The following is a 21,655-nucleotide window of genomic DNA, read 5'->3' as shown; positions in this document are numbered from 1 at the left end:
ACTGCGGCCGCTTTCAAGATTTCACCGTCCCGCGCCAACGGAGGTGCACACGGGGGCGCGCAAGGGACTTCCCTTTAGGTGGAGAGGAAGCAGAGCGCGCACGACTGATTCCTTCCTTGAAGTGGCGTGTGTGTTTGTGTGCGCGTTTTTGTCAGCTCTCCCCCTCTTCCACTTCACTCACCCTTCCCCCCATGCTGATTTCGCTTTTCCTTTGCCCCTTTATTTTTGGAAGCAGAGCATGACTCTGCCGCTCTTGTCTTTTGCATTCGCATAAGCGCACCCTTCTTGTCTCGACGTGCGCGCACGCTCTCTCTCACTCTCACTGTGTGTGTGTGTGAGAGAGCTTTTCGGCATGTCGGCCTCTTTCCTTTTGCCTATACGCGTTGGGTTTCACATTCCCGCATGCGCCGTTTCGGCGTGCTAAAAGAGGCCCGTTGGCGCACCACAGCCACCCGCATCTGAAGACGTCGCAGTTTGTCTTCTCGCTTCGCTTGCTGCCCTCCCCCCTCTTTCTCTTCCTCGACCGAGTTCCGTGTCCGCCTCTGGCGCCTCTTTTTATTCTTATTGCTGATCGGTCTTCCCATAGGCCGCCAGCCAAGGTGAAGATGCGGCGTCTTTTATTATTATTATTCGCTTCGCTTTCGGCCTTCTGTTTTCACAGCAACTCCGCAAACGGCGCCCATCGCGCACTCTGTTGTGTCCCTTTTGTGTGTGTGTGTGGCGCGGGCGTGTGCGCGTGAAATGCACCGAGCGCTTCTTTTTCTTCTGTCTTCGCCTCCACAGCGGACTGCCTGCGGTATCCCCGCAGGATGGGCCGAGGGGCGAATCACAAAAAAAGAGCGCGCCTGCATATACGTCGTCGGTAGGGATTCTTATGAGTCACCGAGGGGCGCTTTGTCGCGAATGGTGCCTTTCGATCTCTGTGTCTGCAAGCCTGCCCTATCACGCACGATGCTCTGGCGGCGTCGTTGTTGTGCCCGTCGGAAAGCCGCGGCAGACGAAGAAATCGAGCGGGTTCGAGGCAGAGACAGCGCTGCAGCAAAACGGTGGGGGAGGGGGATTGGGGCGCATGCACCAGAAAGCAAAGTGTGGCTGAATCGTTGTCCGCTTCCCCAATCCCCCTCTCCCCCACCGATTTAGGTCTCTGACGCTTGGCGAATAAACCCCCCCTCCCCCACAGTGCTCTGGGAGGGGGGAGGGGGGGAAGCGCCTTCAGAAACCCCTAGAGCATGCCTGCTAAGACCTATGTGGGTGCACGCGTGCGCATTGGTGTGGCTGGGAGAGCGTACTGCGGAGGCGAGGTAGCACCCTTCAGCAGTGGCGTGAGGGAGGCGGTAGGTGGTCGGCAACAGCGCTGAGCGTAACGAGAAGCGGAAGGAATCATCACGCGTCGGAGGCCTGTCGGGTCCCTCTCTGTCTGTCGCAGAGGGTTAGGCTATGGATGCAGCGCTGGTGGCGGCGCATGCGACGTACTACTGCTTTCTGGCATATGTGCCTACCCAAATGAGGGGAGCAGCGAGCAAGAAGCTGCAAATTAGCGGCGCTGCCGATGCCCAGGGTAACCTCCCCCCACCCCCACTGCTTCCTCCTAAAGAGTCTGATACCCTTTGTCCTGTCGGCCTATTGTGTACTTGCTGACCGCTATCCATCCCCTCTTTTCGCTGCCCTTCCTCTTTCCTTTCTCTCTCTCTGTCACTGAGCATGCGCGCCTGACATCGAAAGGGGCCAGCGAAAGCCATCGAGGCCTCGCTCGTCGTGGTGGTGGTGCTTGCCGGTGTCTCGGCCGCTTCTTCGAAGTCATCTGGCGAAAGCTGCCGCTTTCTCCCGTGACGCCGCACCCGTGTTAGCGCGCATTTATCGGCATGCCTGTGTCTGTGTGCTTGACTCTCCCGTTTTCTACCCCTTCAACATACTCGGCGAGCAAGCACAACTCGCGCCTTCGGCCACCATCAACACCCCACGCCTTTGTCAACATCGAAGCCAGATGTGCGGCATCTGCCTTCTTGTGCGGCAGACGCTCACGAGCGCCGCGCTTACGGTCACGCCCGCTCTAGCTTCGCCGCCACACCCATCACAGCAGCATCTGGCGACGCCCAGCCGGACGGCTCCACCGTCGGATCCCCGCTATGTGACGGAGGGCGAGGCAGAGCAGGGCCCCAGCCATTACGCCAAGGACATCAGTAGTGTCACCTCTCTTCAGTCTTCGGCAGCGCCGATGCACTGCCTGACTCCGTGTCAGTGCGCGCAGCCGGGTCTGGAGGTGAAGGACTTCTTAAATAGCGGTTGCTGCGGCACTGCCGATCCGCTCTTTGCAGAAATGATTGACAACATTCGCCGCCGCGGCCCCAACACGCACGGCGTCACGCGGCGCTCCTTCTCCACAGTCATTCCGGCGCCCACTGATGGCGGCGTGTCACCGCTGCGATCCTCGTTAATGGCGAACGGCGGGGACGCGACGGCTGCAGCGGCCGCCCTTTCCGCTCTCGTGCCAGCCAACGAGGCCGTAAGCGTTCGTACTGAGGTTGCAGGGGTGGCGTCCGTTCTTGGCCTGCGCGGCCACTCCACCGTCGCGCAGCCGTACGATGTACACGTGGAGACGGACGCTGAGGGTGAAGACTCCGCCAATGCGTGGGACAACCGCTCCTCTCTCCTGTGGAACGGTGAGATCTTTGGCGGCGCTCTCTGCCCGCCTCCGTGGGGTTCCGACACGGCGCTGTTGGCGAGCCGCCTCTCCCAGATGGAGTTCGAATGCCTGAAGATGACACACAACACTGCGGCAGGGAAGCGCTTGCTCCCGCTGGTGCAGCGTCAGCGCATCTTTCTGGGAAAATGCACCACTCTGTTTGAGCGGCAGGTAGAAGGGCCCTACAGCTTCATCTTCATTGCGACACTGCTGCGCGTTGCCATCTTTGGACGAGATCCGCTTGGTCGGCACTCGCTCCTCACGCACGTTCGTGTGAAGGTGCCGCCGTCGGACGGGGGGCACATGTCCTCCGCGGCTGAGGCTTTCCCAGGGGCAACAGAGGAAGTGTCGGCGCCGTTGGATGTGGAGCTCATTGTCACTTCCGTCGGTGTGCAGCACCGCCCGCTGGCAAGCACCCCCACCGCGGCGGCCGCCAGCACCGATGCTCCCTCGGCGCCTCCCTTTTCCTCGCCTATCGCGAGCAGCACCGGCCCCGTGCCTCAGCTGGGCAATCTCGCGAAAGAGAGTGGTGGTGATGCGGTAACATCGAAGCGCCCTCGCCATGAAAAAACGGCCCCGGCGGCTGCGCTGCTGGCGGCCACTCTCCCTCTACCATGCTCCCCCGTGCTGCAGCAGGGTCAGCTGTCGCCACTGAATACCGGGGGCGAGGTCGACGTCGACGATGGTGATGTTACCGGCGCCGGATGCAGGGAGGTGTGCTGGCAAGAAGTCGGCGTCACAGGACTCTTCGCGATTCCCCTGCAGGCCCCTCTCCTGTACCGTGGTACTGCCGCGGCAGCGGCATCGGAGGTGGAGGGGTGGCCTGCTGAGCCTGCAGGCTCTGACGGGGGCGCAGCGCACCAGTCGCTTCGTCATCTCATCTGCGTCACCGCTGCGACAGGGGTGAGCCGTGCCACTGATGAGCATCCAAACACCTCTCATGCCGCTCACGTGCTCCTCTTGCACTGCCCGTGGCAGCGTGCCACCCACCTAGTGCATCCGCTGTTGCGCACCGCCGGGCTGCCGATGGTGCCGCACGAGCCGCCGTCCTTCGAGCTCATTCTCGCGCACGAGGAGATTGCAGTGTTACCGGAGCCGCTTTTGCAGTGGGCGCGCCACTTAATGAAAAGCATGCAGCCCGAAGGGGCCCCGGACCAGAACTGGGTAGACTGGGCTGCTGCGCACTACATTCTCGCCCTCGCTGTCTCGGTGCACCGCCGCATCACCGTGGCGAACGCCGGCGCAGCCGACGGCCGCGATGCGCAGGAGCTGACGACTGCGCGCCGGAGGCCTCTGTGTATTCTTTTTTCCGGCGGCATCGACTGCACCGTCATCGCCGCCCTGGCGCACTATCTGCTGCCTGTGGAGACCCCCATCGAATTGGTAAACGTGGCATTCGGCGAGGCTCCTGAGCAAGCGCCGGACCGCGTCGCCGCCCTCCGCTCCATGGAGGAGCTGCTGCGCCTCCCACTCCTTCACACCTCGGCCGACGATGTGGCGGCGAGTACGACAAGCGCTGCCGCCGCCATGCCGGAGCGGGAATGGCGCCTGGTCTTGGTGGACGTCCCGACGAAAACTACCGCAGACAGTGCCCACATAAAGGACCTTCTGGTGCCGCGGCACACTGTCATGGACCTCGACATTGGCACGGCGCTCTGGTATGCCGCGCGCGCCTCGGGACGCATGCAGAGCTTGCGCAGCAGCGACGTCGCAGGCGGCAAAAAACCGGCGGTGGCTACGGCACCGTGGGATTGCCCAGTGGCCGCCACCGCCGCCGCGCGTGCTGGCATGGACAGTCCCACGGTCACGCTGGACAAGTTCTGCAAATACTTCCGCGTCTACAGCGATGCAACTCCTGTCGCCCGTTTTCCCCACGACGTCGCCGTACCGGACGCGCCGCCCCCTGGAACCGCCCCTTCCTTGCGCACCAACCACGCGCGCCCGCCAGGGGCCATCCATTCGGCCCCCTCATCCTCCGCCTCTGCTGATCCCGACTCGGCGGCGAACGCGCAGAAGTACCAAATTCTCGTGGACGTTCTCGTCAAAGAGGGGCGCAGCGGCTTCGGCCCGCACACGCCAGTGCTGCTGTCCACGCTCGGCAAGGAATACAGTCTTTTTCTCCGCCCCCATATCAAGCGCTATGGATACAAGAAGCTGGGCAGCTTTTTGAACGATGCCGCCAAGGCAGGGTACGTCAAGTTTGCGCCGGACGCCCCATCCAAGGCGGTGAGGCTCTGCCGGCCGTGCGATATTCAGCGGGCCGCTGCCGTACCACCGAGTCCGTGGTTCATGACAGAGTACATGAAAGCGAAGGAGCCGGTGCACGCTTCCGATGGGTCGTTGGAGCCGCCACTGCCGTGCCCAGGGACGTACCAAGATTCGTACGTGTCGCAGGCGAAAGTGGTGCTGCTCGGCATGGGTGCCGACGAGACACTGGGCGGCTACACGCGCTACCGGCGCTTCTTTCAGCGAGAGGGTATGCCGGGTGCCCGGCGAGAGCTCGAGCGAGACTTCGCCAGATTGTGGCAGCGCAACTTGGGGCGCGACGATCGCATCACGATGGACAGCGGGCGGGAGCCACGCTTCCCATATCTCGATGAGGGTGTCGTGCGCACCCTGGAGTGGATTGTGCTGAAGCGTCGCAACAGCATCCTGGCCTTATACGAGTCGCTGTCACGTCGCATGGCGGAAAGCGGCGCCGCTAGTGAGAACTCTGCGACGCAGGCGCCGCCAGCATCTTCCTCCTCGATGCGCTGGACCACAGGGTCCCACTCGCGCGAGGCGGCGCCCTCGCTGACGAGGGACGAGCTGCTGCAGTTCTCCCTCGAGCCCATCGTCAACTTTCGTCTCCACCTCGGGGAAGGCGAGAAGCGTGTTCTGCGGCGCGTGGCGAGCGTTTTGGGCCTCAGCGAAGTTACGCACTTGCAGAAGCGTGCTATCCAATTCGGCTCTCGAATTGCGGAACGCAAAATCAAAGGTACTACTGCCTTCTAATGTGTCTGCGCGTGAGTGAGGTTCGGCGGAATAGCGTCGCGAAGATGCGTGCAGTCATCCCTGTGGCCCTTTACCATTCGCCTCACGTCTCCTCTTTCGCTCCCGCCATTTGGCTTCGCTCTGCTCTTTCGCCGTTCCGCTGTATCGCCCGCGGAGGAGCGGCCAAGAGCGCGGCGCAGCACGGCACAACCGAGCGTAACGTGAAAGAGCGTGCGTGTGGAAGTAAGCGTCATGGGCTGTGATGAGCTGTACTGAGGAACGCCAGGCGCGTGGGGGGAAGCGTGGAGGAGTGGGCGCTCCTCTCGATGTCTTCACCGTGCGAATTCTTTCCCGCGTCTCATCCCCCGTCCTCCCTCCTCTCCCAATGCCTCACATCCAACAGTGTGCGCAGAAGGGGCGGTGCACGAGAAGTTTAGCCAGCGTTGCAGCCCGCGTCTCCCGCTCCCCGCCCGAGGGGTGGGGAGCAGGGGGAGATATGGAAAGAGAGGATACGGTAGGAACAGGAAACAATGGCAGAAGCGCGAAGGCAAGTCCGGAAGAGATCGCGATGCCAAACGCATCATTCGAAAGGACGCACAATAGCCCCGATCGGTTTCTCTTCACATATATATATATACCTTATATATAAATCCTCGTCGAGCTTTGTGCATGAACCTCTCCCCACTTCTAACCCTCTCCCAACCGCTCTGTAGAGCCCCACAGATGCTTTCACTCTCGCCCAGGCACATCATTACCTTTCCACCGGCCTCTGGCGCATCGGTATTGACTCAGCGCGATCGCGTATCCTTTGCACAGGTACAACAAAGAGTAGATGGCATGCGTGTGTGGCGGGACTAACAGCAGCGGAAGGGGGTCCTCTACGTGCTGACGTCGGCATTCCTCTGCTTGCTCCTCAGCATCTCTGTGCGTGTAAGTGTGCGTGTATGTGTGTGTATGTGGCTTATCATTGGCGGTCTTGGATGGTCTGCAACTGTCTCCGCGCTTTGTATCGCTTCTCAATGGTGTGTCGTCCTGTCTTCTCACCCCCCCCCGATGATGGCAGAGGTGTCACCCTCTTGGCACTGATGCTGACTGGGGAAAGCCGCAGCAGATCGCCCCCCCCATCCCTCCCTCTCGCTCTCTTTTCCATGCCGGACCTGATTCTGGTAGTGAAACAGGGTCAGGTGCCCACGGCGTCGCGAGGTCGGAGCGATCCACTGCTACGAATGTCGACTGTCGGGGGGGTGTCTGGATGGCGTTGCGTCGGAGCTACCCGCGACAGCGGAACACGCTTGCACCACCCGCATGATGCGCAAGGTTTCAGCGTGGCCTGAAGGCATCTCACCGGGTCCTGTCACCGCCTACTGGTATGGGAAGCCCGTGCCACCCCAGAAAGGGTGTACCGCGTGGCCGCCGGTACAATGGGAGGCGCGACTGCGATGCGGGATGGAAAGGGAGAGACTGGGGCAGGCTGGGCAGAGCGGCGCTGAGCTTACCTGTGCTGCATGACAGAAAACGGGCATGCTCGAAGGAGGGATATGGGGGCGCGGGTACAGAAGGCTCCGTTTTTCTGTGTCGGCTTCGCTGGTTGCCGACAGCTATCTGCGCATGCATTGCACAGACGCCGCCTGGCGCGTGCGTGCTCTCTTTGGTAACGTCGACAACGATACGAGGAAACAAGGCGGGCTGCGTTATTGGACAGCTGCGGCTCCTTCGAAAGAAGTCAAGACACACACACACACCGAGACGTGCATCATCAGCAATTCGCAGAGGTGGCTGCGACTTGCCAAACTCATTCTTTTGTTTGTGTAAGTGTGTGCGCGCTGCTCTTTGCCTCCCCACAGGCAATTGTTTCCCTTCCCCCCCTTCCCTGCGGTACCCATGCAGTTGGTTATTTTCGCGTTGTCGCTGCTCCCGCCCTGTGTGTGTGTGTGTTTGAGTGTGCATCTCTCTCCCTTTTGCATGGCCGTCGCGTTTTTAACCGTTTTCTGTTTCTCCTTATTTTCGTGTGTGTGTGGAGGGAAAGGGAAAGGAGGCTGCGTGAGTGTGTCCGGTGTTGGGCACCTCTGTTCGTGTGGAATGGGACGCTCGGGTGGCTTGACGGCGAGTGCTTCGCTCTTCCCTATCCGCCTCATATCCTCCTAACTGTGTCCTTCCTCACTTTAATCTGCGCAGCACATGACGGCGCTGAATGCACTGGTGCCTCTCTGGTCGTTGTTGCGTTTTTGCTCTTCGAGGCCGAATATGCAACGGCCCGAAGACAAAGGCGGAGTCTACTCTGAAGGGGGGAGTGTACTCCCGCTGCATCTGCTCGCCTTCTTCCTTTCCCGTCTCTTTAGGAGGCGTGTGTGTGAGTGGTGGGGGGGAACGTCTTCGCCATGGCGAGGATCTCGTGCCCTCCCCTCTCGGGCACTCCTCCGCGGCCTCCTTTCCCCGACTCCTCCGCGCGCCCGTGTCCCCACTGTCGCTACCTTTCCTCGCCTTCTTGTGGTACTCTGTCTGAGCGTCTCTGTGTGTGGTGTGGCGTGTGTGTTGCCGCGCACACGCCCTTTGCTTTCTGCGTCGCAGCGGACGCGTTGGCGGTGGGAGGGGAATTATACCAAAAAGAACGCCGAGAAGGTCTTTTGGCGCGTGCTCAGCCTTCAGTCGACCATAAAATGGTACAGGCAGAGAGAGGAAGAGAGCAGCTGTCAAGGTCCCATGAAGGCAACCGTGCCTCCAGCGATCTCTGCAGTGGCGCCCGTACCGACTGCAGCTGCAGCCTCCGTGGCTTGGGCGGCGGCAACACCATCCTGTAGGCCGAGCTCATCTGTACGGCGACTGTTTGGGATTGCACGGACTCCTTCGGTCACTGTCAGCGCTCTCGCGCGTTGCCGCCGTGTGCACATTGGGCATTCCACTGACGTGCACCGGTGGCGCAACGCAGAGAAGGAGGAAGTGCGGCGGCAGTTCCGCGGCGGCGTGAAGTTGGGAAGTCATATCGTGAAGGTTCAAGAGCAGGCGGCGAAGGAGAAAGAGCTGATCGAGCAGGACAAGTTCACGAACTGGCGCCTGGTCTACAACTACGCCATCGGCGCGGCTCTGCTGCTCATTGGACTGAACGTGATCCTGGCCTGTGTGGAGCCCAATCCGTCACCTGAGTACGTGCCCTACACTGAATCAGCTGTGCCGACTATCAGCGCCAGCGATGCGACAACCGGGTCGAGCGAGACGGGTGCAGAAAGGTATACCCGGGGTGGAGGCTAAGTCTAGCGAGCGCGGTGGGTCAAAAGCGAAGCTGCTCGCTCGGGCGTTAGCGCAGAACTGACACGAAATCGTTGCAGAGGAAGGATGACAGCCGGTGCCGCCTCAAGTGTCCTGAGGGTCTCTACCTCTGCTTCCTCGTGTCACGCCTCTCTGTCCTTGCTGCCACGTGGGGTTAGCGGGGTGGAGACGAGCGCGAATGTATGCATTCACTCGCATGCGCGTATCCTCACAAGCGCACAGAAAGGGGCGCTTTTGCAGAGGAGACAGTGAAATCAAAAAGGGAAAACGTGCCAGGGAAGGGAAAGCGATTTCCTCCTGAAGGAGCAGCACATGAGGAATGCGGGAGGGGCAATGGCACGGAGAGCGTCTATCACGCGCCACCCCTTCTCCTCACAGTGCAGATGTGCAGCTACCTGCCTTCTTGATTCCGAACGGGAGGGAAAAAAAGAAGGGCAATGTGGGCTCACTCCTCATTACTGGTCGCGAGAGGACGACGCCCTAATCCAAATGCGACTGCCGGGGGAGGATGGGGCCGAGCTCTCGTCCTCTCTCCTTCACGTCTCACGCCCCGTCTGCTCCGTCTTTTCCTTCGCACCCGCTCGATCACGTGAGCGTGTGTCTTCTTTGAACTTGTTCACCCCCTGCTTGCACAATCACCCGCCCACCTCCGTCCTGGTGCGAGGTTAATCTTTTTTTACCCTTCTCTCGAACGCACTTTCGCAAGTGAACTCGTCGCTTCCCTTTCCCTCACTTCCTTGTGTCGCGCGCGCGCGAGTGAGAGTAACGTGACGCCCATACATACTCTTCGCACCTCAACGCTCTCGCCACTATCGTGCACCAAGGTACAAAGGCTGACATTCATCCTTCGCCTGCGTCCGGCTCCACATTACTGCTTCCTCGTGTTCACGACTGCCCTCTCTCCTTGCATCCGACCGTGATTGCGCTCTTCTGAGTAGGCCACCGCGGCTCTCGGTATAATTGGTGGCTGATTTCGCGCATTACTGCCTGCCGTTTTCAGGTTTGTCGGTGTCCTGCTGTGTCCCTCAACGACGTCTGCGCCCGGGGGGGAAAGCTACGCTTCCCCGTTGCGATCTCATCGCTGCTCCACCTTCTTCGCATCCATACGCCCTAGCAGGTCACCTTGCATCCCTCGCAGAGAGCTTTTCCTAAACTACAAGAGCGCCAGAGGCGAGTGCATCATACCACACGAAATGAGTGGGGCACCAATGAGCGATGAGCAGCGGGCAGCGCTCGAGCAGCGCCTCGCTCGGCTGCGCGCGGCCCAAGCTGCTGCGACCGCAAACGGAATCGTGGGCCCTGCTAGGCCTCCCCTGGTAGCCACGAACGGCTCCCACCACATCGACGCCAGTGCACAGCAGACGGAGCAGAATGGGCCTCCGACGCCAAACGCGCGCGGTGGTTCTCGCGGTGTGGCGGCGCCACCACCGCCGCCGCAGATGGGGTACGCCTACGAAGATGACAATGACGAGGAAGATGATGTCGGCTGTGACAACGCCCGTCAGCAGTTCGAAGATGAGTTTCTGCGCCTTGTCGCTCAACAGCAGCGGCAGCAGGAAGTGAATCCACAGTCGTCACGCGAGTTAAACGCCGCCTCCGTTGCACAAGTAAATGCCACAAGGGACGCCGATGAGGGTGTGAACGTCGTCGCAACGGACAAGAGCGCCCCACGCACACGCGAGCTAGGCGACTTCGAGGCCCTTCGGCTTGCAAAGATGGGCGATGGCGTCTCGATGAAAGATTTTGGCGCCGCGTGCGGTGTAGTCTGGAAGACGCTTTCGGACAACCACGGTCGCAACGCGCTGCACTACGCCGCCGACGCCGGCTCGGCAGCACTCATACGGCAGGTGGCGGATGACCTTCATGTCCCGTACGTGGCAGATGAGAAGCAGATGACCCCACTCGATATCGCGGTTTTGAACGGTCACTCCAGCGTGGAGAGTGACGAGGTGTACGCGGCGCTTGTGGCGGCAGCCAAGGCATCGGGGCATGCTGACGGAAACCTGAGCCCCACTGAGGGTGGTGTAAAGACACGAGAGAGCGTGCTTAAGGCGCATGCCCCTCCGCCGCCTAAATTTGTCATGACTAAGCCGGTTTCCAAGGCAGCAGAGGCGACTGGTGCACGCACGTTTTGGTCTTGTACGTCCGACAGCCTGACAGCGGCCAGTGTGCGGTGCATGAGTGGGGCCGACATGAGCGATGCCGAGCGGCAAGCAGTCAGCGATGCAGTGTGCTCGCTGGACCAGCACGGGCGGCTCGAGTGGCTACTACCTGTGACGCGAGGTGCGCAGGCACCGTGCGAAAACTGGCAGGTTGCGGTAGCATCGCAAACAGACACGACGCCAGCAACAGCGGCGGCAAAGGCGACAGGAGTGGTGGTGGCGCAGGTTCTGGCAAACGCGTCCTTACAAGGGCCAGCAGGGAAGCGGGTCAACGCGGCGACAGTGGCAGTTGCGGCGCACTTGGCGGTGCGCGGTGACAATCACCATACCGGCGTTGCTGCTGCATTGCTGCACGCATTACGTACTCGTATTGAGGTGTTGGCCGGGAGCGGTGATACTGCTGTCGTCTTTTTTTCCTCCGGCGCGCAGCTCAGTTGTCCACCGGCGTCCATGGCGACGGTCAAGTGGTATCGCCGCGCTTTTGATGCCGCCTACGTCTACGCCTCCGACAGCGCCTACGATGTCTTCCCCGATTTCTACAACTACGATGAGGTACTACGTGCCGATGCAGTGCTGAAGGGCACTATTCCCGCGTCACTGACGCAGCAGTACCTCGCGGATTTGCCGTCGTGGTGTGATCTTGAAGTGGCCTCTGATGAGCAGTGTGCGTTGGTGCTGGCCTTCATGCAGACCAAAGCAGGCAGCGCAGAGTCCAATGTGGAGCTAGCCTGCGTGCCAGATGATGTGCAGGAGTTGCGCCGGAGCTACATTGGCCACCCGGACCACCGCACTTACGTGCGAACCGGCGCAAATGGCTCCGTGACGGATCTCGTTGTCTTTCGGGTACGGGACACACGCAAAGCTGGTTCGTCAACCGACATCGCCACTGGCATCTTTGCAGCGGAGGTCGCGTACGCTGTTTTCACCACCCTCGCCGGAACGGCAAAGGTGGATCACATGATGCTGCTCGCGTCGAAGCTGCTGTCTGCGAAGGTGCTTCTCGTGCCCACCATGTTTGGCATCACCGACAGCGACCTCGCCAGGTCAAACTTTGATGAGATCGTCGCAAACCGCGAGTACATTTACGCGGTGTCCCTCGCGACACGGCGTGAGATGGACGGGTTCGGGCCGATACCTTCGGCAAAACTGGCGCTGCCTGTCTACACGATTTGAGTTGGCAGGTCTCTCGCTTTGGCGACCCGTTCCCCGACGGCCCTGCCACGCCCGATGACCTCCCCCCTTCGGCTCCCGCCCCACTCCACACCCACGCTCTCGAATGTCTGTCGTTGCATCGGTTTGGTCGCTCGACACGCCTCTGGCGAGAGCTTGCCATTGATGGCGCGCCCGTGTCGCGTGTGCCGGCATTGTAGGAAATGCTGTCGTCGTTGAGGGGGGAAGGCTTTTGACGGCGGCCATCCACGCGGCGGTGGGAAGGATGCAGTGAAGAGCTCCTGCGCATCTCGGAAGCCACATCCCTTTTGTATCTCCAGTGTGTTAGCTTCGGCTATGCCTCTTCCAGCGCGTCTTCTCCGACGTTTCTGTGCGTGTCTCTTGTCGTGGCTCCCCCCTCGGCATCCGCCCCCTCCTCCCCCCCTCTTCCTCGCCCGGCGCACGCACAAACTCCTTTGCTCTCAATCTCACCAGCCTATCTTTAGGCGATCTCTCTTCTTTTTCCGGGGCTGTCCTGTTACCGCCCTTTTGTGGCTGCGGTGGTGGCCTTCGTTGTAAGCGCCGTGTTGTTTTTTTGCTGTTCGCTCTGTGTTCTCTAGCACGGTCCTCCGTCTCGCTCGCCCTTTGTGCCTGAGCATTTCCTCCGTCACACGCCGGGGGATGGCGGTCGTGGAGCATCGATACGAGCCCACTAGCAACGTACGCGATATGCTGCTCAAAGTGGCCACCATAGCCGCACCTTCGCGCAAGTTCCCTTCCCTCCTTCCTATCCCTTGTCTTTTCAAATTACTCTTTCGGCACCCTCATCCGTCCCCAGTCGTCTGCTGTATCGCGCATTCGGTGCTTTCACGTGGCCGCTGGTGCTCTAGCCTCAACGATTGCTGTTGATGCCGGTTTCCGGTTACCAGCGCAGCGAAGGTATGCGCAGGTGAGTAGGTGGGGAAGAGGGTCTCAAAAGGTAACCGTGGGAAGGAATCCCCGAAGAAAACGTCGCACGAACTCAAGCAAAGGAGGTGATTCATCACGCATTGAGCAACCGCTCCTTCTCTGACCCCCACCCCACCCCCTGAGTGCTCCCTCAACTCAAGGTAACAGCACTCCGTGCGCGATAGCGCAGGGGGTCTACCAATCCCACTCTTTCGGTGGGGAAAGCCGCAGCAGATCGCCCCCCCCATCCCTCCCTCTCGCTCTCTTTTCCATGCCGGACCTGATTCTGGTAGTGAAACAGGGTCAGGTGCCCACGGCGTCGCGAGGTCGGAGCGATCCACTGCTACGAATGTCGACTGTCGGGGGGGTGTCTGGATGGCGTTGCGTCGGAGCTACCCGCGACAGCGGAACACGCTTGCACCACCCGCATGATGCGCAAGGTTTCAGCGTGGCCTGAAGGCATCTCACCGGGTCCTGTCACCGCCTACTGGTATGGGAAGCCCGTGCCACCCCAGAAAGGGTGTACCGCGTGGCCGCCGGTACAATGGGAGGCGCGACTGCGATGCGGGATGGAAAGGGAGAGACTGGGGCAGGCTGGGCAGAGCGGCGCTGAGCTTACCTGTGCTGCATGACAGAAAACGGGCATGCTCGCAGGAGAGGCAATGCTCTTTGCCCCATTTGCTGCATTCCATCTGGCCATCGGTCCGTTCTGTGTACCTGCGTGATCGACCAACATGGTCGGAGCGGACGCTCGTTCAAATAGGGCATCTTCAATCGCACGTGGCCTCACTCGCGGCCTCTTCACGCATCCATTTTCCTGCGATCTCCTTTTCTATCCCCTCTTACGCCCCCCCATCCCCTTTCGCTCTTGTGTGCTCGCACATACAGCTCTCTCTCTCTCTCTCCCTCTCTGTGTTGCGCGACCGAATGCGCCTCGTGTGGCCGGCCACTCTTTTGTTGTCTGCTTGGTTCGATTTGCGTGTGCTCGTGTGCTCGGTAGAAACCACCAGCACACGTCTACCGGGGTGGGTGAGCCTTGCGACGAGTGGCGGCGTCGCACATCTGCACGTTTGCAGACGTATATCCGTGTGCGTGCACAGCGAGGGCAACAACAAGGAGAAGAAGCCGGCTGCAAGCGCAAAGTGGCCACTCTCCTATAGTGACAGATCGGCGGACAGACACGCACGCCACCTAAAAGAGGAGGTGGGGGCGGCAGGAGGGTCAGGACGTGCGTTAAGCAGTAAAGCTGCTGCGCCTCTTTCGCAACGGAGTCATGCTCCCTCCGTACCGCCTTTCACCGCATGTTAGCATCGCCTGTGCGTCGAGGACAATTTCATTGCAGCGGCCCCTGGCCTTTTTTGGCACCTACATAGCGAACGCCGCCGCGGCACCCGTCGCAATAGCGCCGCCCTCACTCGGTTCCGTGGGGCAATCCTCGGCGCCGCTTGCTGAGCGACAGGGAGGCATCCACCCATGGTCCTTGAGGGGCGGTGGTCGTGGTTGCAACGACTTGGCGTCACCAGTGCGGCGCGCGTTGATTGCTTCCTTCGTTGTAGGGCCCGCTGCGGAAGTCGCGACGGCCCTCGCGTCGTGCGCGCGGCATGCCTCGAGTGTGGCAGGCCAGGGCCAGCAGCGAGAGGCAGAGTACGCCACCGAGAATGGCAGCAGCGATGTGAGAAAATCGAGCGGCGTCTCTGCAGCAGTGGGCGAGTCAGCCGAGACGGGATACGCGTCGGAGCGTCAGGTCGAGAACGCCGAGGCGGCTCTGCAAGAAGTGTTTGGGCGAATGGCGAAGTTGGTTTTGCACCGTATTCCTCAACGCCGCCAATCGTCAGCGGCAGCGGCCAATGCCGAGCCGCGCACAGCAAATGAGGGTGACCAACTCGAGGCAGACGATGTCGCGGTGCAGGGAACTCATCGTGCTGACGAAGAGGCGCCCTCGATGGAAGATATGGGGAGTGCAGCGGCCCCATCACCGCAGCCCCACCCACCGCCACCGGAGCAGAAGTTTTACTACCGGGCCTCCGCAACCTTCCGCGAGCTCGGCTTTCCCATCGAGCTCGCCGTGGCAAAAGGGCTGCGTGCCGGAGAGACAATCGACGCATGCCTCCAGCAAGCCTTGTCTAGCGATATCAGGTTTATCCCCACTACCGGCAACCACGGGCACACAAATCACCAGCAGCGTCGCTCCGCTGGGGGCAGGGCGCGAAGAAGGCATCAGCAGTTCGAGGGGGGCAACAGCAACGTGGCAGGGCTCCCGCGTCACGGTGGCAGCGGAGGCGGCGCCCCCTCTCGACTGTCACCGCACCAGCAGGAACTGAAGGCTATAATGGATGACCTACGGCAGCTCTGTGCTAGCTTCAGCCGCACGCTCAAGTTTTCTATTAAGCCCCCTCTGCAGGTGCGCCCGCCATGCACCCCTGCGAAGGCGTACGGCGCCGCAGCGGCGGTGGCGGCGGCCCCGTGGCGCTGCCGCTGCTACGTCAAGGAGGAGTGGAGCACATCGCCCCAGGCTCGCCTGGCCTACGAGGCATGCGGGAGCAGCCCAAACGATGCCCTCGTCCGCTGCGTCGCAGAACTCCGGCGACAGTACAGGGAGGAGATGGACTCGGCAAGCGTGACGCAAGAGGGTGTGCGTGAGGTGGCGGCTCTAGTAGGAGGGCAGCGGAAAACTGTGAGCGCCACCTGGAGAGAGGAAACAGCCGATGCCAAGCTGGAAGCGACGACAGCGGAAAGCAACTCAGAGGTGACAGCACAAGGCGACTCCTCAACGACACGGGCGGAGGTGCAAGCGAATTCGTTCACCTCTCTGGTGCAGCCGCCCACGTACTGCACCCAACTGCAGCTGACCGACGCGCGAGGGAACACTGTCGTGTACAGTGCACGCCGTCAGGTCTCGCCGTACATCGGGTATCAGACAGCGGCAATGAGCGCCATTCGTGCTGAGAGCGCGTGGGACAGAGATGCGCACTTGCTATCGGAGAGGTTGGAGCTGGTACCTTTGCTGTGGCGACTGCGGTGGCAGTTCGACATGTTGGTTGACCACATTTGCCGCATGACTGGGAAGCCACCGCTGGAGGTTGCTTGGATTAAGTTGGGTGGCGCGGGCGATAGCGGCGGTGGCGCCGCTTCGACGAAACAGGAGGCCAGCACCACTACCATGAGCGAAATCGGTACGGCGCCCACCCGTCCCCAGCCCGGTGCACCTGCCAGCCTCCCCATCGTCTTCAATGGCTCCCTCTTCGCTGAGGTCAATTCGCTAGTGTGGCAGACCGCTGGGCCTGGGCGGTATCGCGTGGAGTTTGATACGTATGTCCAGGCCGTGTATTACCTGCTCGACCAGTATGCCGATTGCCTAACCGCGCTGCCCTGCATGGCCCCCGGTGTAAGTGAGGGTCTGCTGTTCCCAAGTGCGGAGGTGCTAGAGCTGCACGTGCTGCGGCACGACGCCTTCCCTATCCTGAATCATCACCGAGGCAAGTGGAACTGCTACGCAGTTCTGGGCTCGCTCACGATGCACTTGCTCGGCTGCTCCTTCGACACCCATTACCACTTCGATGTTTCCGCGAAGGAATGGGTGTCGACGGTGACTGTCAACAACGGCCGGCTGTCGAGCTACCCCCTCGCGCAGCGGAGCTCGAGGATGAGAGGAGAAGCGTGGCGGCGTGCGTGCCTCGCAGCCATTCAGGACAACTTCCCTCGCCAATACGCCGCCGTCATCGAGAAGTATCCCGATGTGGACCTCTCTCATGACACCGGCGCACGCGGACAGCGCTTCCGCGCACTGCCTCGAGAAAAGCGCATTGCGCACATGGGGGGCTTCCTACCCATGGTGATGGCCTTCGTCGAGGAAGACCTCGGATGGAGGCAGCCGCGCGTCCGACTTCGCAACCTATCTGGCGACTTGGGCCTACCCCAGTGGGTTGCCGAGATGGAGGCCCAGGTGGAGGGGGAAGAGCAGCGGCGTGTTGTCGCCGTCTCACCGGCCTTCTTGCAGGTGCGGCAAGCGCGCAAGTCTCTCTTCTTCCGACTTGCGAAGCAATACTTCCCGAAAGAGCTAGAGGTGTATCAGTCCCTCAAACGCGGCGACGGCGACGACCCTGAGAAAGACATCAACGTACGCCGCACTAAGCTGTATGACCCCAGGAACGGTGCGGACGGGTCGATGCTGGCGCATGTCAAATCACTCATGGAGCGTGATCATGCGACCATTGCGCCGGTGAAGGTTACCCTGGAGGCGCGTGCGCGCCTGCAGGGAGCACGCGACACTGATGCTGCGAGCGCGCCCTTGGTAGCAGATGCCGACGGCGGCGACATGGAGTACGCGGACGGAGACACGAGCATTCTGCTGAGCCAGCAGCCGGAGATGCTGCTGCGCCCCCTGCATCTGTCGTACAGCGCGCAAGTCCTCGGTGAGCACGGTAACATTCTGATCGCTGACTACGACTCTAGTCGCGCGGCTACGGCGGCCGATGCGGAGGCCGTTCCGGTACTCGTGACAGCACTCAAGTCCGCATCCTGCCACCTCGCCGGTGCGGACGCGGAGACGCTATGGACAGAGTATGAAACCTATCCGATTGCCGGCACCAGCGCGCCCCGCGAACTGTGCCTCGCTCTCTTCGGGGCATTCTTTGGGCAGAGCGCCAAGGCCTCCGTACTAACAGAGACGGCAGCGACGAGGGCCGCAGAGGGTGAGCCGGCCAGGGCACATGGCGCACTCCCTCTCGGGCTAGCAGATGGAGAGGATGTAGTGAGTGACCCCTCCGCGCCGGTGAATGTGATGGTGACGGGGGTTGGGAGGTACTGGTTTGGCACTGTCGTCCTCCCTCGCTTCGGTATGCTGCCGATTGCTAGGGCAGTTGCCACGTCGAAGCGCCGGTGCGTGCGAGACGCCCTCATGCTGGCCACTCGCCGCAGCTTTCCACGTGTGCTGCAGTACATTGTCAAGCGTGACATGGCGTCCGCAGCGGTGGCGACCGAAGTTCTCTCCGAGCCTATCATCGAGCAGCTCCCCCCTGATGTGTGCAGCGACGTGCTGGCACAGCTGGCGAAAGCCAAGCGCAACTATCCGCCGCCGCCCTTCCGCCTGCTAATGCGCTGCATGAAATCGACGTATCCGATGCGCGACCACCGCATCCGCGTTCACAACTCGTACGACACAACACATGGCTTTCAGTATCGCCTCTATCTTCAGCGTGGTTTGATTACGCGACAGGGCGCTGTACAACTGGTGGGCTACGGCACCTCCACCACAAGCCAGTCGGAAGCACTGGACCGCGCCGCCGTTATGGCGCTGGAGAACCTCTTTGAAACGGCCCTGTACGAAGCGGAGGCACAGCAGCCGGGCTACCGCTCTCCAGGTGCGTCGAGCCCGCAAGAGGCGTAGCAAACGACGGTGGCACATGACTAAGATGCATGTGTACTGGGCGAGGTCGCGCTGGCTGACAGGTGGCTCAAGTCGGCCACCCCTCTACCCTCTTTTCTGCAGGATTGGGCCGTTACTCTCGCCGATGCTGCACGGTGCCTCTGATATCCTTGTCATTTTGCCTATGTCTGCGGTTTGCCCTCGGCCACTGACGTCACGAAGTCGCGAGGACATTATATATATATATATATATATATGTTCGCAGCCTCTCTGTCTCTCTCTCTGCTCCTCTCCCGCTCTGTGCCTGTGACGTTTACGCCGGAGAGGTCTACGCGAAAAAAAAAGTATCTCTGTCGCGCACCGCAGAACCTGGTGCGTTCCCACCGCAACATTTTCGCGTGTTGCTTCTTTACAGAAGGCGGTATAACAGAGACACCCGTGCCTGAGTTTGCTGTTGGCGGGCTTATGCACGTCGGCGGTTTTCCTCTTCCACAAACGGAAATCTGGTGCAGGAGAAGCAGCGTTTTGCCCAGCGCCAGTGCGAGACGTGCGACAGGTGCGCACAGACTGTCGCCAGCAACGCGCCTCTCCACGTCCGGGGCGTCGATATATACATAAAGAGGGGCCAAAAGCGAAAGGAAAGCTGTTTCGCTGTGCTGGGGTACGAAGTCGAGAACCTCCATGGGGTGTTGTGTTTGTGTCATGTTGAGGTGTTCGTTTTCTTGGCGTTCGCTGTCACAGAGCCGCACCAACATCCGCGCACACGACATATCGCACGCAGAGGGAGAAGAGAGAGAGAGACTGCAAAATAGAAGGCACCATCGCCTCCGAACGCTATGCTGGTGGGTGCTATGCGCCGCGCACCGACTCTGCATGGCTAGCATTACCGCTCACGCACCTTTCCCCCGTTACCCTCCCCCTCCCCTTGCTCTCAAGCTTTCTCTCTCTTTCTGTGTGTGAGGGGGAGAGGGCTGTTTTTCCGGCGATTCGCATGCATCGAACGGTCGCCGATGGCAACACCACTCAGTGCGGGTGTGTGGGCCCGTGATATATCTGGGTGCCATTTTCGCTATCGTTGCTTCTTCACTACTTGATACTCTGCCCCCTCCCCTCCTCTACTAATGCCGAAGGATAAGTGCACCGCTGGTCGCGTAAGGTGTCTCACAGCTTTTCTATCCCCCCCCTCTCTCCTGGTGGGGGAGCCAAGCAGCTCCTTTCCCTTTTCCATGCGAAACGGCCCCGGCGACGGAAACAGGGTCACGGGCACCAAAGACGTGAGAGGTCAGAGAACGTCAATCCTGCAGATGCGGTCGTCGGGCTCTGGATAGCGCTGCCGCAACGCGACCTCCGACAGCACACGCTTGCCCCCTTCACATGGTGCGCGACGCTTCAGCATGACTCAGACTTCCTGGACTCGCCTGTGACAACCTTCTGGCTGTGGGGCTCCAGAGCGACCTCAAGAGGGGACGCACCACGCCGCGATCGGGATAAGGAGCACTACCGGAAGATGACCTGTGAGCCAGAAGCGCGAAAAGGGCGAGGCTGAGACGTTGCTCCAATGAACAAGTCGGCGCGGTGCCGCAGGGCGTGTGTGAGAGGTGCTCTGCATCTCGCTATGTGGGTCTACGCTAGACCGGATAGAGTCCAGTCGGCACGCGCCTGCTGCTTCGGGAGAGATCGCCAAGGTTGAACATGAAGGGTCCTCCCCTCCTTCAGTGCCGGCGGTACCCCTTCACAGAACGTCTCCACGTAATGTTGCCTCTTTCTGGATCTTGCTTCGCGGGAGCCGTGCCGCGTCCTTTCGGGCAGCAAAGGAGTCAACGCCAACTGCACAGGTGACGCACTCGGCCGCTCCTCTCGAGCGCCAGGCTGGCATCCGTCGAAGCCGCGCAACACGGCGCGACACGCGGAGGCAACCACCTCACACCAACATGCACGAATGCTGTGCTCACGCGAAGGCAGAGAGCGGGCGTCGTCCAGCTGGGCACAGGCGCCTGCACCGTACTCCAGGTCGCTGCAGTGATGGGGTATCATCAGCTGCAGCGCGGATGGCAGGTGACGCGTTTTGCCTGCAGCCCTACTGGCGTTGTGGTACCCCCCCACACACACACACATACACACCACCACCACCATCTGGGCCTGCTGCTATTGGCTATGAGGGGCGTCCATCCCGGCGCAGCGTCCGACGCTACCCCCCATCTCCGGTATTGATCTTGCACGCGGTAATGCGAGCACGCGCATCTGACCGGCACCGCACGCCCCCTCCCGCGTCGTGTGTGCCGCTGCTGTATTGATTCCCCTCCACCACTACCGCCGTTCCCTTTTGGCTAAGTGAGTGATTCCTTTACTGGTTGTGCGCGTGTGGCTTTGTCGGTGCTGTTCTTTTGTGGCTGAAGTGGACTGCTTTTGCTGCTGCCGATGTATCGGCGAGGCACGGTGTCGTCTTGATCGGTCCGGCACTCACTCCTGTGTCCCTATTCCGTCTCTCCATCCCTAGGATTCTACCGACGCTCTTGACGAAGCACGCAGTGGCGCATACGCACTTCACCACTTCTTCACCTTTTTCTCTCCCTCTTGTGATAGCACGTTTTGAGTCGCGCACGCCCGCGCGCAAAATTACCTCGCCGCGCATTACGTCGGTTTCTCTCTCCCTCTTCTGCGGCACGCATCCTCCGTTGCGTCGCCGCGTAGTCCGTTATCACCGGCGGAGCACACGCGCCGGTAGAAGGACGAGCCAAAATCATCCATCGCCCAACACAGACACACATACACCTCTCCTCCCGTCTGCGCGCCCTTCCTCCTTCTTCCCCTTCCCTCCCTTTCTGTATTCCCCCCCCCTCCGCACACACACACACACACGTGCGGTGGGCCATTCTTCTCCGTCTCTTCTGACGGCCGCTCTCAGGTTTGCTGATCTCCTCTGCTCGTGGGCCTGTGCCTCTCTTTAGACATTCCGCGGCTCCCCTTTGTGCCTCTCTGCTCACCCCTCACCCTCTCTCTCCCGCTCTCTGTTGCGTTCAATGTATGCACGGTTACCGGTAACGAGCAAACTTACACGGGCGAGCGAATCATTCGTCTCCTCCATCCATTCGAAGAGGGAGCGTCGGCCTG

The 21,655-nt window shown here is 60.9% G+C and overlaps 4 protein-coding genes across 4 annotated transcripts; all 4 read left to right on the top strand.

The window, feature by feature from the left end:
• Positions 1 to 1,984: 1,984 nt before the first annotated feature.
• Positions 1,985 to 5,677, top strand: LSCM1_04444 (uncharacterized protein; the record flags this gene model as incomplete). Its single annotated transcript, XM_067321953.1, has 1 exon — positions 1,985 to 5,677. The coding sequence occupies one exon, from the start codon at positions 1,985 to 1,987 to the stop codon at positions 5,675 to 5,677; it is 3,693 nt and encodes a 1,230-aa protein (XP_067177048.1).
• A 2,679-nt stretch (positions 5,678 to 8,356) lies between these two features.
• On the top strand, positions 8,357 to 8,902 carry LSCM1_04443 (uncharacterized protein; the record flags this gene model as incomplete). The annotated part of the gene is made up of 1 exon (XM_067321952.1): positions 8,357 to 8,902. The coding sequence occupies one exon, from the start codon at positions 8,357 to 8,359 to the stop codon at positions 8,900 to 8,902; it is 546 nt and encodes a 181-aa protein (XP_067177047.1).
• A 1,211-nt stretch (positions 8,903 to 10,113) lies between these two features.
• On the top strand, positions 10,114 to 12,255 carry LSCM1_04442 (uncharacterized protein; the record flags this gene model as incomplete). The annotated part of the gene is made up of 1 exon (XM_067321951.1): positions 10,114 to 12,255. The coding sequence occupies one exon, from the start codon at positions 10,114 to 10,116 to the stop codon at positions 12,253 to 12,255; it is 2,142 nt and encodes a 713-aa protein (XP_067177046.1).
• A 2,197-nt stretch (positions 12,256 to 14,452) lies between these two features.
• Positions 14,453 to 18,565, top strand: LSCM1_04441 (uncharacterized protein; the record flags this gene model as incomplete). The annotated part of the gene is made up of 1 exon (XM_067321950.1): positions 14,453 to 18,565. One exon carries the CDS (start codon positions 14,453 to 14,455, stop codon positions 18,563 to 18,565), a length of 4,113 nt encoding a protein of 1,370 aa, XP_067177045.1.
• Between the last annotated feature and the right edge of the window lie 3,090 nt (positions 18,566 to 21,655).

Source organism: Leishmania martiniquensis, chromosome 29 (genome assembly GCF_017916325.1).
Source record: "Leishmania martiniquensis isolate LSCM1 chromosome 29, whole genome shotgun sequence".
NCBI classification, from domain to species: domain Eukaryota; phylum Euglenozoa; class Kinetoplastea; order Trypanosomatida; family Trypanosomatidae; genus Leishmania; species Leishmania martiniquensis.
Note: the sequence above shows the minus strand (reverse complement) of the source record. Positions and strands in the feature narration are given on the sequence as shown.